The 19860-nt window shown below is 28.7% G+C and overlaps 3 protein-coding genes across 10 annotated transcripts; 2 read left to right on the top strand and 1 right to left on the bottom strand.

Annotated features, from left to right (window-relative positions):
- Positions 1-241: 241 nt before the first annotated feature.
- On the bottom strand, positions 242-7867 carry LOC100742256 (WW domain-containing adapter protein with coiled-coil homolog). 4 transcript variants are annotated; one of them, XM_024366029.2, is made up of 12 exons: positions 7586-7867; positions 7416-7449; positions 5551-5791; positions 4601-4686; positions 4142-4222; positions 3535-3733; positions 2996-3334; positions 2691-2914; positions 1410-1548; positions 1096-1319; positions 862-989; positions 242-782 (listed from the first exon to the last, which is right to left on the bottom strand). In XM_024366029.2, exons 1-12 carry the CDS (start codon positions 7759-7761, stop codon positions 704-706), a joined length of 1950 nt encoding a protein of 649 aa, XP_024221797.1. In that variant the 5' UTR covers positions 7762-7867; the 3' UTR covers positions 242-703. The 4 variants fall into 4 exon arrangements, with proteins under 4 accessions (XP_024221797.1, XP_024221796.1, XP_012238189.1 ...); XM_024366028.2 differs by having other exon boundaries at positions 1410-1551; positions 7586-7866; XM_012382766.3 differs by having other exon boundaries at positions 7657-7860.
- LOC100742053 lies at positions 7462-15474 on the top strand. 5 transcript variants are annotated; one of them, XM_024366025.2, is made up of 8 exons: positions 7462-7604; positions 9610-9752; positions 9888-10127; positions 10254-10371; positions 10474-10618; positions 10757-10844; positions 10942-11305; positions 11376-15474. In XM_024366025.2, the coding sequence occupies exons 3-8, from the start codon at positions 9907-9909 to the stop codon at positions 15129-15131; spliced, it is 4692 nt and encodes a 1563-aa protein (XP_024221793.1). In that variant the 5' UTR covers positions 7462-7604; positions 9610-9752; positions 9888-9906; the 3' UTR covers positions 15132-15474. The 5 variants fall into 5 exon arrangements, with proteins under 5 accessions (XP_024221793.1, XP_024221792.1, XP_024221791.1 ...); XM_024366024.2 differs by lacking the exon at positions 7462-7604 and adding an exon at positions 8329-8522; XM_024366023.2 differs by lacking the exon at positions 7462-7604 and adding an exon at positions 8494-8684.
- A 34-nt stretch (positions 15475-15508) lies between these two features.
- Positions 15509-19490, top strand: LOC117151385. The gene is made up of 3 exons (XM_033319593.1): positions 15509-15632; positions 15794-15829; positions 16233-19490. Exons 2-3 carry the CDS (start codon positions 15799-15801, stop codon positions 16586-16588), a joined length of 387 nt encoding a protein of 128 aa, XP_033175484.1. The 5' UTR covers positions 15509-15632; positions 15794-15798; the 3' UTR covers positions 16589-19490.
- The last annotated feature ends 370 nt before the right edge of the window (positions 19491-19860 follow it).

Here is a 19860-nt window from a genome sequence, read left to right as displayed (position 1 = left end):
TTCAAAAGACTGAAAATAAGTAACATATATTAGATTATTGTAAACCTTTAAAATTATTTACAAATTTTATACAAGTTTCAATTTCGTCCACTAAAAATTTTAGTTGTATATAATTATTTTTCTTTTAATATTAATATATTAAGGACAAATTTTAAATAGGAAAAAAGATTGCTATAATTACAGAGCAAATCTACTTCCTCCTATACATATGGGAATTAGGTAAGATAATGGCGATAAAGAATTGAATTAAAACTTCTGGCACGAATTTTATTCCGAGATTTACAACAAAAATGTTTCAACTAGTTAAAATGCCGCTTAATCTTGGGATATGAAACATTGACACGTATAACATAGGTAATACAAGACGATGTGGACAATTCAATAGTTTGCAATGAACTGATAGAATAGATTCATTTTCTATTTGCTTAGTGTGTTGTGTCTGCGTGTGGATAGGCCTCCTGTGCTTCCTAGAGAGGTGGGTTTCCTAATCAGTTGTAATATGATTCACTACCTGATAAATGGAACAGCCAATCCTCTCTGGGCAGCCCATATTCATTACTATTTTTATCACTTCTATCATGATATTATAATTTAGGTACAATCTTAATTATTCAATATTAATGAGAATATTAATAATTATGTTTTATTTTTGCATGAATCAATTATAGATTGTAATTATAATTACTTTATAAAGTTTCTTACACTAAGAATCGTCAGACATGAAGGAATTTTGGGATTTTAGCTCCTCCAGTGTTTGAATTTGTTGACGAAGAAATAATATCCTAGAATGTTAAAAAAGATCAATTGATTTAATTTAATATAATTATTTTTTTTATATGATTTTAATATAATGAAATATACCTTTGTTCCTGTAACGTTGCTTGAATTTCTGTCAGCCTCACTATCGATCGTGCCGTCTTTAACTCTGCCGACACTCTTGTACACTGCAAACTTCCCATTGTGTGTGCTTCTTCACTAAGCTTCTGTGCCTAAAAACAATTACCCAAATATTGTTCAATATATTGTTCAATGATTCATTATAATATATAATTTTTTAAATATATAATCTACAATTTTCAAAATAATTATATATACCTGTTTTTCAAGAATATCAGCAGGAAAGGCACGCACGTGTTGCGTTAAATCTTCCCGATAGTGATTAGCAAGTGATGGTGTTAAGGAAGGTGTTAAAGGAGGCTGTACTCTAGACAATGCTTGTAAACCTGTATTACTTAAATTTCCAAGGGAACCTAATGTACTAAGATTTTGCAATGAGCTTAAACCTTGTACTCCAGAATTCGTCGCCCCAGGACTTGTTACTATGAAAGGAAAACAAGTAGGCAATTATTAATTATTACGATTACTATGATTTTATTAAATACAAATTAATTTACTGATTATCAACATACATTTTCGAGCATCGATACAATCCTGGGTTTCCGAATGTGTGGGAGTAGGTGGTCCCTCATTTGTAACATTGCCACTTGTATCAACCTTTAGTGGAACCATTACATCATTTCCACTATTATTTCGGTCACCACTAGCTGACTGCTACATAAAAACATAATCGAATAATTTTAACAATTACCGCATTTCTTATGTGCAAAGTTTCTTATTTGAAAGACTAAAACAACTAAAATAAATCAATTAAAATTACATAATATGAAGATACATTATTATCAATTTAATGACACAAATTAGTAAAAAATTAGAGTACTTTTACATATGGGATGTTTTGTTCAACTTGAAACGATAGAATATCTCACGAGGGATTAAAGTTATCAGAAAAATGTTTTAACTAAAATTGTTTGGTTCAAAGAGGGACATCATATGATGGAAATTGTATTTTTGCAGATCGTAACGTATGAAAGACAAAGATAACATAAATAGAAAAATATCACTTCACGTCTTTCCCTGTCTTTCGTATGACAAATTACAGTTAAAATATCTACAAACACTAATAGTTTTTCAATATAAATAGGTTAATATCTTTTCATAGGAAATGCTAAGATGGATCGATTAATGCATTAAGAAATATATAATTCTATTTAAAAAAATGAAGTCATATGATGTCTCCTTTCAAACCAAATAAATTTTGTTAAAACATTTTTTTTTGATAAGTTCAATCTTAATCTCTAAATGTATATCTTACCCTGTATATCTTAAAATTTAAATTATAATAAAAGTTTATAAGAGTTTAAATACCAATCTTGAAAAGCAATTTCGTATAACTTTACAAAAAAGGAAACTAAATATTTAATTATATAGAAAATGTATAATTTTCAAGAAAAAGATACAGAAATATTAATTTATGATTAATAACTAGCATTTGCTAGTATCTTCAGTTAGACCTTCTTCTATTGCTATGCATACATATATACATTTATTTAATTATCATACACACACTCACACACACGCGTGCGCGCGCGCGCGCATGCATGATAATTTTTCATAATACAAAAAATATCATCGATCATTTTAAAATACATAAAAATTTTTTAATTAAGAAAGTCTAGAAGTAGAATCAAATTAAAATACGTAAATAGATTTTTAATACAATATTCATGAATGGAACGTAATATCGTTATGTTAATTAAAACGTTATATCAATTATGTTATATTAATTGAAAAAAATAATTGTCATTAATTTAAAAAAGAATAAGAATTTAAACATGTAAACATAAACTTACTTGTCTAGACAATAGAATAGCAGCTGTTTGAAGTGTTTGCAGTGCTTTCTGTGGTGTAATGTCGGGTTGTTCCTTATTGCCTGTGATTTGTGACAAAAGTCTTGGAAGATTTGCTAATGAAACCGGTGGACCTGGAGCATTACTGTTTCCTTGTTGTGTCGGTGAATTAAGTTTTCCAGGTGTTTGTGGTGTAGATGGTGGATGTGATGTTAACCGAGGTAACGCTGTAATCAATTATCAATCTATTAATATAATCTTCCTATTTCTTTCACTTTTCGTTATTGTACTGTTTGAATAGAACATACCAGTGGCTAACAAAACAGGACCTTGAGGCAGTGGATCGTGGGTGCAAGACGTCAGAGGTTCAGAAGTTGGAGTAGAATCACCTGGAGATATATCCATATCTTGTGCTTGACGCTCCACGCCCGCTTCTTCTCTACCTGGTTCTCGATCTCTTTCGCGTTCTCGTTCTCTTTCCCGTTCTTTTTCCCTTTCCCTTTCCCTAATAGAAACATCTTCTCTACTACTACCACCACCACTTCCACTGCATGAGCTCCAATATTCTCGTTTGTCGGACTGACGCGATGATTTACCATCTCGCACACTGCTACTATTTGACCGCGAGTTGGAATGTTTATCATGACCTACGAGCAAAAAAATGAAATTCTATACTGAACAGTTCCTTTAATGTTAAATATAATAAATGTACTTATAATGAAACAACAAATCATAATCATTAAAATATGAGAAATTGTATTATTATAAAAAAACATGCTAACAGTGAGCAAAGAATTGTGTTCGAATTGAAGAAATTTATTTAGCGATATAATATTATTAGACGTACTTGACCTAGAAGAATAATCATTGGACTGACGTTGTCGGTTTTCTGTTCGACTAATCCATTCCCGTGGTTTTTCCCACTGAGAAACTTCTGTTTTGCAGTTGTAATAATACTTCTTGCCTGAAGAACTCATATGTTCTGACCAATCACCAAACCTGGCCGAACGTTCCATTGCACCTCCTCGCTCATCACCACGTTTGTCCTAAACAGACTGTTCTAAAATTTCCGGAAACGATTGAATCGATGGAAAATATTCATATGAATTCCAAAACTTGTTCGAAAAGTTGAAATTACATTTGTCCATGATGTTGATCCTGTGTACCCCCATTGAACTTCAATACTTGACAATTTTTTAACTTTTAAGATGACACATTATACATAACAATTTAATAATATTCATTTAAATGTTAATAATTTATCATTAAATTTTTGTATTGTTTATCACATCGAATATGTGTAAAATATATATATATAATATATTTAATTCAAATTATTCAATAAACATGTTCTTTTCACCTCTATTATATCCTTTCAAACTATTTCTAACTATCTTTTGATTTATATGTACATCGTTTTAGTAACACTCGTATGAAGTACATTTTATACTGACCTGACAGGAATTATGTGATGGTTTTCTCTGAGATGATGACTCTCTTGATGAATTCGATGATAATTTTATAGGATGTAAAATCTGTAAAAATAAGCAAACAATATTCAGATATTATATATCAGTAATATATTTCTATATAATATTGTATCTCAAAAGTATGCAACTTGTATAAAATATAAGCCATTTAGACAAATTGGAGCTGCAACCATATACAAAATGTTCCACAGTCCAACTACTATGTAAATGTGCAAAAAAATTTTGAATGCAATATTAAGGGAAAATTCAATGTACTCATTATATGTAAATAATTTTATATTTATGAAATCCAAATAAATTATATTTTTAATTACCATATGATAATCAAACATTTAGAAAATATCGAAAATTATATTAAAGAATTAATATTTAATATTACTCAAATCTAAAAATTAATTAGATAATAAATGATAATATTCTTACCTCTCCACTACTCCTATCATGGTTGGTCCTGTGTTCTGAATCTCTGCTCTCACGGCTTCTCTTGTCTTTTGGGGATCGTGCACAATCTACACATATGCAAGTAAGCATGTTACAGCTGAAAATGTTAAGACACAACCCTGTTTTTATACTGAAGAAAGAAGGAATAAAACTTTAATTCTCAAAGAAATTATACAGCCGATTTTGCTATAACACAGATTTCATAATTTTAAAAAATAAAATTTAAAAGGCATTGAAATAAAAGCACTATTCATTTATTATTCTTAATGAATATATGAAATATAGTTAAATATATAACATCTCTTTTACTATTCATTTTTTTACACATTTATTCTTCTTTATACATATATAGTCTTTCTTTATGTGTTTTACATCTCGTAACAATAATAGAACATTATTCTAAAACATTATTTTAAACAACACTATAGAGATAATTAAAGTAAATTCTAACTAAAGATATATCATGTTCGTATCACTTAATCTTGATATTAATCTTTAAAATCCAGATCCATATACATTTGTCGTAACATAAATATTATTAATTACAATTAGTGAGTATGATACATAACATATACATATTTTTATAAATATCAAATCCTATTTTACTGCTCTTAAATATGATGCTCTTTTATTGATAATATTTTTTATTTTATCATATATTTCAAGAACTTACAAAAAATTGTGTTATCTTAAAGCTTACTTGTAACATAATTCTCATGCTTTACGAATGGCATCAACAGGTTATAGCAAAAATGACTGTATTATTATTTAACATAGAATAAAATTACATTTACCAAATTTTTCATAATATAAATATTTGACAAATCTTTATTAAGCTTTTTGAATACATCTTTAATGTATCATATGTTTTGAATACCATTTTAAAGTATAATAATTCTGATATATGTAAAAAATATTTAAATGTTATTTACCCGAGTACTTGTCCCTAGAGGAGGATAACTTGTAGTCTCTGTTTTCTCTCTCCTTCTTGTATAGGGGCTTGGATGTGTAGCTGCGAGGACTGTCTCTATCTGTTCCCATACCCATACCCAAGCCCCCTGCTGGACTATAAGAGTTGCCATTTGGGGAATCTCGCATACGTCCCTCGTAACGACTATCTGATGATGTTGTTGATGATGAGTATCCACCCTTAGAACTGTTATATTTTGCGTTCTGTATGAAAATATTGAATATCAAATATGATTAAATCAAATTTTCAATAAATTACTTTTTTTTGACAGATTAATTTCATAAATGTTAATTTATTTACTTTTACATTATATGTGTACCTCCTGTCTCTTAAAAGTATAAAAAATAAAGTTTAACATTTGATAATGATCATAAAAACTTTCATATACTTCTTATTATATTCTTTATTGTTAGCAATTATGAAAAATATCAAAAATATGTTGTTATGATATAACAACTACCCTACAAAAAACTATTGTATACAAAACTGTTTATCATATTAAATTCCAATTCTACACAGGAAATATTTAACAATACATCGTGTTTTTTATTAAAGAATAGTTCAATACTATTTTTACAGCCTATATGAGGAAAAAATGAATGAATTAAGCATAATTGAAATATCGTGAAATTATTTATTACTTTTACTAAAAAACGATTGTTGCAAATAATATATTGTAGAAAAATCTTTAATTAATATATACATGCAACACTTCCAATGTACTATTAGTAATCTGCATAATGTAGAAGAATGAATTATTGATTTTCTAAAAGTGAGGTTATGTTTACAAGATTAAGTAAAATTTTTATCTTTTATCGAAAGCAACAAAATTACATCAATTTGCGCACTATTTTTGCGATATTGAATATAAATTGCAAAAATATACTGAAACGTGTATAGAATTAGTGCATTTTTAATAATACTAATAATTGAATGAATACTTCAAGGACAATATATAATTGAAGTTTTTGCACAGCACTTGAAGAAAATGTCAGACTTTTTGTTACATCTGCCTTAATGTTTTTGATATATAATCAAAAATATAAAAGAACAAAAATAAATTTATGCACAAAAAGGTTACATATACTCAAAGAGTATGTATAATTTAATAATTCATTCCGTTTTTACATTTATAAAATGAGATTTTAAGATTTTTCGAAAAAAATAAACAATAACCAAGTTCACTTACACAATTTCAAAGTATCGAACTTGTAACGTATAAAACTGACTAAACTCATATAGAGAAGAGAACTGATATTTTTCGCAATATATATGATTTACAATTCGTGTCTGTAGTCTCTTATAAAACTATACGAACGAAATTACTTTGACACTCGATTACGGGAATCTAAAGCAAGAATATATATATATATACACATATATATGCATATATATGTGTAAATATATATATATATATATATATATATAGCATACACATCATCAACACACACAAACTAAGCGATACTTGCACTACATGAAAGGGACAAAATAGGCGGGCAAATTGTACGAGAAATATCAGAAATGCTAGAAGAAAAGAAAATATCGTACATTCGATTATAACACAATCTTTACAACTAATCTTTACTAATTGTAATTTAGTTAACAACGAACTATTAAGGAAAGAAAGATAACGTAAGAAATATGAAAGAGCTACTGACACAGTTGATCACGTAATTATCTAAAGAAAAAAGCGCGAATGAAATGAGTGAATTGTTTTATTTGATACGAGAATGAACAGAATCGCGGTAAAATCGTGCGTACAATCGCACTGTGAACGAATTACCCCACTCCCAAACCCCCGACACCAATTGCTCGAATGATATTTACCTGATAGGGATGGGCCTGGTGCTTTTCGAAGTACCTGAAACCATAGAAAACAAATAGTGAATAAAATCGCTAGACAGTGGGCATTCCAGGATGGAAAATGATATTTCCATCGAGGAATCTCTCCCACGAATAGCGGTAGTAGTAATATCGAGTGGGTCGGATGGACGGACTTTGTAGATGAGAGGTGAGGTGAGTAGAGGTTGGTTGTGTCAGGATTGGGTATTTGACGTCGGTACCCTACCCATCGCTGATCCTTTGTGGTTTCCTCGCATGCATTACCATCAATGCCGGTGTCTGTGGGAAATTCGCGGCCTCGGATGTTCCCTTTTCGGTCGGTCAATGTCATAAAAACAACATTAACGCTTATTTAACAGTCAACTTTCTTTCTACCCGGACGCCATGTCACATACGTGATCGGCCGCTAGCGGTTATTATAGCCGAAAAGTTCGAGTAACGTCTGCGCTTCGATGTGCAACTTCTCTTCTCAGGACCGTATATACTGAACTTTTACGGCCGATTTGAATGAAACTCACGTGACAGCGTGGGTCATTTTACGAAATTCTTTTGTCAATTGGATTGACACTACTTGCGACAGAGTGATACAATTTTATATTTAATAGAAGAGACGTGGTTTCTATGTTTGTAGATGGATTAATTTGTGAAACATGCACGTGGTATTATGATAGGAATATATAAAATTATATAATCATATTACTTTATTTATTGTTTCAATAATACATATAAATAATAATTCATTTTGAAGAAATATATACTCGTTATATATGTAAACATAGAAAAATGTTGAATTTAAGTAACACTAAATTTTACAATGATAATCAGAGACACGATTATGATTTCGAAAAATCGAATCTACTTTAACATTTGGAGAAAAAATAATTTATGAAATTTGGATAAAATACTTTGGTATCTCACTAGCAATGATAAGTAAAAGAAAGGTTATTTTGTACAATATACGAGGGTTCCTTGATGGGTGCGACCGTACCTGTATCTGCAACTTCCGTAGCGACGATCTGAATGTTACGACAACGACGGCGTTGATCTAGCATCGACGCCAGGCACTGCGTTTTACTCGATTTTCAAAGAATTGTAAGTTTCGAGTACACTAACAACAGGCGGCACAAATTGCAATAAATTTACTTTCGTGTACGGCTGTGCTGTTGCAAATGCGAAAAACTGAAACTATGAGTTCGCTTATTTGCGAAGAAATGAAAGTGACGGCTGTGCCCGTTTAGTTTCATTTTGTTGCGTGTATGTGTAGTAAACGATGTAACACAGTGTGACTGATGGAAGTGGGGGTATTGAGTCTCTGCATTTTTGATGTGCTTCTAAAAACAAAATCACGTTAAAAGAAACTTGCAGCCTCTCATTGTTGATTATTGACTGTTATTCTTTTAAATTTTCTGCATGACATGTCTAAACGTCAATACGTAATTGTATTATGAATCGTACCGATGTCTCGACTATATTAAATATTATGTTACAACACGTGTACAATTATTACTGACTGTGAGTAGCTTGATTTTGTTTTCTTTGGTGTCGTTGTTATAGCACACGCTTGTTCTATGTATAGCGCAAAAAGTATGTAATAATTCTTCGACTCATAATTAAGAAATCAATTTCAACTAACAAATAGTTAATAAACATGTCATGTAGAAATCATTGATTTTGTTCATCGAAATATTTCGTCAAAATATTAAATAAGTTATTACGATATATGAAGACTACAGGGAAAAATATGATAAGTTAAATTTCCTATTTCTTTTTGCAGCAAAGGTCTTAAATTCACTACATTGTCAATCAATCCTGTGTTATCAAGATTGTCTTTTTATTCGATTTCGGAATAAAACATTTTCTTACTTTAAAAAATTTTTAAGATACTGCTCATTATAATATTATAATATCAAAGATAAATATTGCTTGTCTTAATAATTATGACTTTGGTTTTCGCACAACTTTGTCAATTTATCAGCTATTTTTCAAATACTAGCAGCTTTCGATCCGACAGATTGTTTCTGTTCTTCATTATATGATGTTAAAACACTCCTATTTAATCATAAAGTAACATCAAAATCAAAAAATTAACAAAAATGTACTTATCACGTTTTTCTTTTGTGACCTTTATATATATATTGTAATACATTATATATACATAATCTTGTTGTTTTTTTTTTAGGTTTAATAAGATTATTTTTAATGAAAATTATGGCTCATTCTACACAGGACACGAATATAAGCAGTTCTTTTACCTTGATTGACAATTTATTAAACGATAATTCATTGACTAATAAATATTATCATTCTAATATATCATGAGAGGTAGGCGAAGAAAGAAGAAATAAACATACCAAACAATAACATTCTGTAATCTAATTGAATGTTATTTAGCGATAAAAACATCATATATTTTCAAAAAGTTGTTATATATTTTTATTTTATTGAATATTTATATAGTTTAGAAAAAGAAATAATAATGGATGAAAAGGATGAGATAGATTTAATATGGATACGCAATAGTCCTATCAATGTTTCAAAGAAATATGAAAATCAAGAACATGAGGATAATAGCCTCGTTGATGTTAAATCACCTGAAAATATATTTCCATGGCTCAGTAAATTTAATAAAATAATGTGTTCATCTGTGGGACATAGAAATTACCAATTGTTAAAACATTTACTTTTCCTTTACACACAGTAAGATTATTGTTTTTTTTCTGAAATTAAAAGAAAGATAATAATAACAAAATTATTTACATTAAAATATATAATTGCATCATAATTCATAGTTTAAAACTAATTGATCAATATTTTGTATTTCAGAAATATTTTAACCAGTATAAATACATATCGTGAAAAGACACCAGATATGATAAAATTAAAAACTCATCTACGTAACACACTAATATTTTTTCATCTTTACTGGAATGATATTAAAGAGGTATTGTTAGAAATTATGAATTTTATGAATTTAATAAAAAATTATATGAATTTAATAAAAGCGACAACATACTAATAATTTACTGATGAATGTTTTTAATAGCATGTTAGTGATTGCAACTTATATTTAAGTGAGATGTCAGTGATATTGGGAATATATATAGATATAGAACTCAAAACTTCTAAACACACTATGGATTCTTCTAAACTTGCTTCAAAACTTCTTTCAGCATTATGGATATATTTAAGTAAGTTAAAAAAGGTATAATATGAAATATATTACACCAGTAGAATTATTATGTTCTTTTATTATAAAGATGGAATATCATTTTTCATACTTATAAGACACAAATAACATTAGAAAGTAATATTTACTTTTGTTTCAGGTAATTCAGAAAAGCATATTTTCAGAGTGCTGCTTAAACTAAAGTTTACTACTAAGAAATATGCAAAAGTTTGTGACCTTATATTTATGTACGTAAATATTTTATATTCTTTGCTTCTTAGTCTAAAAATAAATGTAGTATAAAAATGTCTTTTTATGTAATGTAAACTATTCTTTTTATACCAGGAAAAGTTTTGCTAATATTACAAAGAATGTAGATTCTTTGACAGATGTAGATTATGTCAGGTATTTGCTTTTTTTGAAAGTATGGAAAAGGATAAAAGAAACTGTTGAAGAGAAAAGGCAATTGAATAAGAAGGCTCTAACGATATTAGGTCCATGTATTCCAAAAATGCGTGACGAATTATTAAACATTATACCTAAAGCACCCACAGGGCTTGAAAATGAGACTATTTGGCTATTGCAATCAAATGCATTTGACTTAAAAACTGCATGCAATAATTTTTTAGTATTTGAAGAAACAATGTTTGCTGAATTTAAAGAAACTCCCTTAACAAGAACTTCCGAGCTGAATTTCCAATTATCACAGGTAAATTTTTTTATTAAATAATATTTGCAATGTTTATATAACGTAATTCTTATTTTTTATTTTCTTTTAGAATTTGTCATATGATGTACACAAATTTTTTGCAAGTTATGAATTGAAGAAAAGTCATATAGGTAACTTAGAAAATAATTATTCTTTTGAAGAGAACATGAAAAACAGTAAAATTAGCAGTCAACCACTTTCTTTACCAAGAAAAAGAAACAAATTTGAGAAGTATAAAAAGACATCGAAATTAAAACCTGGAGAGGTAATTTTAATTAATTTAGCTGAGGAAGATGAATTAGGAATTGATAAAAAGAAAAAGAAGAAAAGGTGTCAAAGAAATTTAGAGTGGTTAAAAATGGCAAAGAAAAAATATAAAGTGCAGAAACAAATTGATGAAATAAAATATAGAGATCAAATAGAAATTGCCGATGTTTGTAGTGCAGATGACTTTAAAAATTGTTCTAATAACATTCTTCTAGGAGATTTACCAATTTTAGACAATAAAGTTAGTGAAAGTACAGCAAGTTGTACTTCAACTGAACAAAAATCAGTTCAAAATAATATTGATAATTTGGAAAATATACTTAATCGTATATTCGATAAGAGAAATACTGAATTGAAATGTATGTTTCAACATAGGTGGTGTGATACATGTACTTCATCAATAAAACAAACTGATGTGCAATGCAGTAAAATTCTATATTTACTGAAATTTCTAAGCACTGTGGGACAAAATACTAAAGAACCAAAAGCCATATTAAATCTACTGAGAGAAAGTAGGGATGAAAATATGTCTTCTGAACATAGTTTTTCTTTTAGAAACACAGCTAATGAATCTAATGAAATAGATACTCAGGGTAAAGAATTGTTTTCTCAGCTAAAAAGTTCCATAAAGACAATATTTTTGTCAAGCGAGTGCCAAAATAATATTACAAATGTACAATCTATGAAACAACAATTGCCAATAAATACAGATTGTAATGTGATAGAAGAAAATACTTATTGCCAAACTGAATCTGCTTATGTACAAAATGATGATCATTTACATAATTTACGATCTATGAGTGATCATAATTCGCAAGTGGTAGAGACCATGAAAAAGAACATTGTTCAGGAAATTCATGAATGTACAGGATGCTGTAAGAAGATTGAGGTAAAACCTTTCTCCTATCATAACGATAGTATATTTAATACAATAAAGAATGAAGATGTAACACATAATACAATAGATAATAATACCATCGATAAAACAACAATTTGTGACAAAAATATAATGTGTATGCTAAGTGATCTTGACAAATGTATGGACGTTTTAAATCGTATTGGTGAACATATTATGACCATTTATGCAGAAAAACAGCGCCTAGAATGTTTAAACAAAATAGACATATGTACTGTTTCTACTACAGTTTTGGGAAATCAGTGTGCAGAATCATCCTCATCATCGTCATCGTTGTCGTCATCGTCAGATTGGTTACAAAATATTAATTCATTAACAAATACAGAAAAACTTAGTAAGATTTTGGAACTATATGGAAAAAAGGACTTATTGAATGTATGTGACTGTCAAAATCTTCATTTTTTAAATGAATTTCATAAATCAATCCCTCAATCAAAAGAATATCATTCTTATGGAAAAAATAATATTTTTTCTGGAAGCAAACCATCTTCAAACCTTATCTGTAACCATATAAAATCCGAATTTGAACAACCTATTAAGAAAGAAAATAAAAATCTTGAAATTCTAAAACATAATATACAAGACACAGATCAACATAAAATTAATGTACTAACAAATAATCAAACTTGTGACATATCTTTTACACATAATCTGGAAAATACTAAAGAATCAAATCAAGATATGCATTGGGAATCTACGTTACAAAATTTGTCACAAGAAGCTGATATAGAAGAATCACGTTCCATAGGGGAATTTGAAAATATCACTATCTTTGATAGTATCCTGTATGGCGATGAACAAGAAACTATTGAAGACGAACAAAAAATTTGGGGAGATTTAAAATCACCATTAATCTATGATAATTCGGATAGTGTATTACATTGCATTACAGAATTTTTTTCACAGCCTGAACATTTGCATACCAATGAAATGGAAGAAAAGTACATATTGTCAGATGCAGAAGATTCTCAAACATTATTATCTGAAGGCAGCTTTGGAAGAACTGGAATATTAAATTTTTTATTTGATTTTTATTTAACAAATATGGACTCTCCTTCGAATAATTTTATGTATTCAAACATACAAGCAGTTAATCCTCGGTTGATTGAGAAATCTTTTGAAGAAAAGACAGCTGAAAGAAATGATTTAGAAAATACACTTTCACAAGAGGATAAGGAATTGTGTAGTAATCAAAATCATTCTGTTAATAATAGCGTGGATATGATTGGATTTGAATTGGACACAAGTAGAGAAGAAGTGCTTGAAATTCTTCCAGTAATTAAAAGTACACCTTCATTGTCTGGTCAATCAATTACTTTAGTTAATTCAGATAGCATACTTTCTGAAGAGAAAGAATCGTTTCCTAAATGCAGTCTTTCTAGTCCTACTGATAAGTTTAATGTTGGTAGTCTTAAAGAAACATTTTATATTTTTCAAAAGGAAGATACTATTAATCAAACCCAATCATTCAATGATAAAAAAAATGAAGATTTACCTGAAATTTGTATTTCCAACAACATTCCATCAGATGAATCTATGAATTATATATTAAATCAACAAGAGAATGATATTCATTCATTACAAAAGTATACATGTGTAGAACTTGAAACTAGTCCTTTAGTAATAAAAGAATCTTTAGATTCTTGTGATTTATTGTCTTCCACAGATTTAATATCATGTAATACTGATACAACACTGCAGCGCATTGAACAAACAGATGAAAGTTCTTTAAGACAAAAAAATTCTCAGGAAAACATGCAATACAATTGTGAAGAAAAACAAAATCCTATTATGAAATGTAGAACAGAAATTAGTGGTCATCTACAATCTAGATCACCTAAACAGATATTAAAATGTAAAAAGAAAATTAAAACAAAGAAAAAAGAAAAGCAATTATCTTCATCTATTGTTCAATCTAATCAGAATGAATTGAGTTTAAGATGTTCACAAATTACTATTGTTAATCCTTTGGATTATGAAGATGTGCAAAATACATGTGAATCATCGCTATCAACATTTCACATGTCATATTGTCAAACATCACCTAAAAATGGAAAGAAACAACTAAATTGTGCAAATGTTCAACAATCGAAGCGTATGTCTCAACAGAAGCAACAAATAGTATTAAATTTTCATGAAGATTCCATGGTTAATTCAATCTACAAGGAAGATTCTAAATTACAAAATCTCCAGTGCGTCATGGAAGATAATATCTCGGAAGATTCAAGAATGTTAAATGTACCAGAAAAATCATATGCAACTGAAGATAACACTCATTTCAAAATATCAAAAAGAAATATGAACATCGATACTAATATTACAAAAGCAAATTTTATAACAGATAACGACATAACTGAATTTTCAAATAATATAAAGTCTGCTAAGTGGATATCACAGAATATAAATGTACAGCCATCAAATTCTATTAAAGAACAAGCAATTTTAGATGAAGATATACCTTTGAAGAAAAGAAAATTAACTTCAACATTTTCATCAACTGTAAACACAAATACAAGTGTTAGTTCTGTAAATCAGCAAAAAATGCAAAGAAAGCATTATGTTTCTACTAAGAAAGGTAACTATATGTTTTCCTTGAAATATGAGTCCATTTTCAATATAGTTATAGAATATTATTTTGAATAAATAAATAAAATGTCTTATAGCTAAATACTATCATAAAATGATTGTATTATATAAGAAAATTTATATGTATATTTTACATCTTATATACGTATCCAATAGGAGTACTAAAAACACATAATGATAGTTCTTTCAAATAAAAGTCATCATACTTATTTTAATATTTACATATTAAATTTCGAAACAAAGACAAAATTAATAATTTTCCACATGGAAGATCAACATTGGAAGATATTTTAGTACTTTTAGTGTTTCATAAATTCATCATAATTAAAATTCTTTGCATAAACAAAAATGCAATTATAAGCATAAAGAAGAATAAAGTTTGTGGTAATTTGTAACTCAAGATTCATATTTATAGCTATAAATTTTCTGGTACCTATAACATTTTCCTAAGTGAAAAAAATGGTAATGTGATACACATATTTACATATTTTTCATCTACCTTATTAGAATATAATATTACATAAATGTATTATCTTTAAGAAGTAATATTATTCAGAGGTAAGTTTATTTCATATTTTTAGAGTTATATGTATATTTGCATATGCATATTTGTAAAATTTTAATATGATATTAGTAGTTATTCATTTTTATGAATGTAACGTTATAATATTTTTTATAAATATGCAGTATATTACATTAAATTATGTTTTTGTTTATAGGTGTGATGTATACAAATAAATTGAAGAATATAGTAGGTGAGTCAATGAAATGTAAACAAATTTCGAAAATAAGTTATTCCCAACAAAAACAAATATTAGGTTGTCTCAAAAATTCATTTCATTTTATAAGGGAATGGTAGATGCACAACATTTTTTGTTTTATATTATTTTATTAAAGTATGTATAGTCCATTTTGTAGTAATAGAACAAAATTTATATTAAGCTTTCTAAACTGATTACACAAATTATATATGCTTTTATTAAGAATGATACATATCTTTATTATTCTAACAAAGCAAATTTAGTAACATCATTATGCAATTTTAAGCGATAAAAATTATTTTATTTTATTATGATTGTAAAATTACTTGAAAAGATTATATTATTATCGTAATTATCTTTTATTAATGGCATTTCAATTATGATACGTTAATTACAGTGCAAAATAATGATAAAATAGAAACAAGTTCTACTGAAACAATAGAGAAGGTTGACACCTCTCCCGTTAAAGGAATATTAAATTACGAGGAGAAACAGAAATCATCAGATGCACTACTCGAAATTTCAACAATGCAAAAGAAATTTGAATCGCAAATGGTATCGAAATCATTAAAATGTACAAATATTGCACAAACTGAATTCTGTGCGCTACCAGAATTGGAAATTTGTAATTACGACAAAATAAAAGAGGATGTAAGAGAAAATACATCAAACATCGCTAACATCAAAGAATCTATTTTCGAATCTTTTTCTATGAATGAAAAAGATATTTCTAATGCAATTAAAGGAATGTGATTGAATGAAAATATTGGAAATAATGGAATTTCTTATATTGGTGCAAACTTCAAGAAGCAGGATATAATAGACGATAAGTGCGATAATAATATTCGCAAACATATTAATAAAGATGTGCCCTGTGTATCTAATGAAGTATTTGGTGTGTCATCGCAGATAATATCTGAAAGGATGTAATAATTTACATAAAGTGGCAGATACTCATCAACCACTATACCATTGATCTATAAAAATTGTGTTGGCAATATAGAATTATATGTGTCATATATGTATTGTGCATCAGTATTATGTAGTTTACAAATTAATATACACAACTTTCCTTCATTCGCATGCCAAATTGAGTAGCCCATGTAAAAGGTTGTATTGCTGCTAAATTACATTACTATATTGTCGCACATTGCAAACAGTGTATACGTCTGGCGACGGATATCCATATGTTTTGTACCAAAATAATTCCTATTTTTTCCCAGTGCATTCATCAATAGCAAAACTTTATCAATTATTGTGTAAAATGGAAAAATTCCTTTACAAAATAAAACATTGGAGACACTTGAAGTACAGTATGACTTGAAAAGAATGTTGAAAGAAGATACGAAAAATAGGTTGCCCTTTTAAAAATGACATGCTACAGCTTACGGAAAAATGCCAATGAAAGTTGAAAAAATAGACAGTTATTCAGCTATACCTAAGATAGATTGTAGCTGCTGTAAAAGCGTTAGACAGTACGCGAAAGAAGTCCGACGAAATTGTTAAATCCAAATACGAACTATCTCTTGTGAAAAGAAAAAACCGCATGGTGATTATTACTGCAATTTGCATTTGATAGAAAGAAATTATAATAAAGACGTACACGTTGCCAGTTCGCATCAGAATCTCGCGAAAGAAAGACTAAAGCTCACTGTCCACAAATCACTATATCCGTTTATAGTTGCAACATACGCTTCTCTGCTGACAGTGTTAACGTCAGTCGTCATTACGAAAACGATTCATTTCCTTTTTTTGGACAAATGTACGTTACTTTACAGTGACTGCTGCATGGAGGAGTGTTGTTAACATCAACACACGTATGAAGCTACACTTTGTAGACAGTGGGTGTAAGAATGCCAATTTCGATCGACAAAGTATCAAACTGATAATATCGTATTATCAAGAATCTCCAAAGAACAGTTAAAACATCCACGCGACGGAAAAAAATTAATCGTTTAAACTGACTTAACAGAGAACTGATGGAGTAAGAAGGAACGTACAAAAGAGTAAAGAAGAAATAATCGCCTCTACGGGAAGAAAGAAGGAAGAATGGAACGTTCCTAAAGTAAATTATTCTTACGCCGATGCTGATTCAGAATGGAGTCCGTCCGGTGAGTCAAAACGCAAATGGAGAAAGGTTAGTCGATGATCGATATTATGGAAATTCATTATTGTAAGAAATTTTTCTGATATATAAATAATCAACTGTACATTACTCTATAAGACTGTGGCATCGTAAAAGGGTCCTTTCGTGATCGTGTGTGTGTATGTGCATGCGTGCGTGCGTGCATATTGCCAATATTTCAGACTTCTCAACATTATTGTGCATGTAAAGAGATTCTTAGATAATCAATATACATATAGTAACCCTTTGAGGGGCCGCTTGACGAGCAAGCATCGCTGTGAACGAGAGGTATTGGCGCGCGCAGTTGAGAAAATATACATGTTGAACGTTTGCGTTATTCATTGTATTATTTTCATCAATATTTAGTTTATCATCACTGTCACTATTACTAGAAATATTGAAACGTCTGAGCCGATTCCTTGTTAATTAAACGGAGTTCGTTTCCATTGTCTGAAAGACTGTCGTCACCTTCTATCTTGTCAGGTTGAAAATAATGTTCGTCATTACTACTATCACTATCGAACATGTTTTTTCTGGAACTTTTAGGCATCCTGTATAAGATATTATAAAAAATATATAAATTATATAAAAAGCTTTCTGATTCATCTGGCAATGCCATGGAAAGATTGAAATTCGTTCTGACTCGACCTGCATCGCGAGTTTACGTTAAACGGAAGATAAGATTTCTAAAGATCTATAATTTCCTTTCATCAGAAACATAATACTGTTTAGTTTACTGTACCCATGCGTAAATACGTATGATTATCGTTCGGAAAAATAGACGTACGCCAGCCACTTCAAAATAACTGTACGGAACTGTGAACAGATTCAGGCGGCTACATACTGACACGCGTTCGCAAAGTACAATATACATATAATATCTGAGGATCTCCTTACATGCATAATAATATCGTGTTCAGAAGCCTGAAATATTGATAATATATATATATTGATCATTTGAGGGTCCCTTAAACTTATAAATACTGTATAAATGAGAAGATAAATTATTGTGGGGAGATATTTGCATACTGGAAAAGTGTATAGTACAACAATCGAAGATCAACATTAGTATAATTTTTCGAAGAATTCCAAAGCAACAATATGGAGAATGTTTAGATATCATAGATCGTACCTGTATTCTGTTAGACACAGGCAGTTTCATATTAAAAGAATAAGAACTCTTTTAGTGTTCGTAATTTCCTGTGTGTAAAATTGAGCAGTATTATCCTCCATTTTATCTAATTTCAATGACTACTTAGCTTTGATATAGTTCTAATAATTTTCATTCAATTGAGGATATCTATAATCGTTTAATGAAAAATGTCCTCATTTATGAAAAAATTACTTTTGTGTGTAATTATGTAAATATAATATTGTAATGCAAAATAATTGTAAGCAAAGTTTTATAACTCTTATATAGTATGTGAAATAATTTACTTTAACGAATAATTCTAAATGTATTATATCAAGCAGCATAAAGTATACCATATTGTGGTATAAGACAATTTGATATTTTGATGAGAATTAATTGAAAACGATATTTATTGATATTAAAATTAGCTGAGATGCAGATTTTCTACAAGATTGTGCATGTATGTGTATAAAAATCATAAAGTTTTATGCAACAGAATATCAATTATTGTAGCGCATAAAATTGCCGTTACATAATATTAATTACTATTGACATCACTTTAATCTTTCCGACATTGCAAAATATTAGATTTTGTATTTCTTAATTTATAAAATTATTTAAATTCGAAGAAATAAGAAAACTTACTATACAATTTGTAAATGTACATAAATGTAAATAATACAGCAAAGTATGCTTTCAGATACAAAGTTTATGAAAGAAAGCATTTGAATGATCTCTTCAATAATATTTAAATTATAAATTTTTTTA

Source organism: Bombus impatiens, unplaced genomic scaffold (genome assembly GCF_000188095.3).
Source record: "Bombus impatiens unplaced genomic scaffold, BIMP_2.2 scf_0174, whole genome shotgun sequence".
Taxonomy (NCBI): Eukaryota; Metazoa; Arthropoda; class Insecta; order Hymenoptera; family Apidae; genus Bombus; species Bombus impatiens.
Note: the sequence above shows the minus strand (reverse complement) of the source record. Positions and strands in the feature narration are given on the sequence as shown.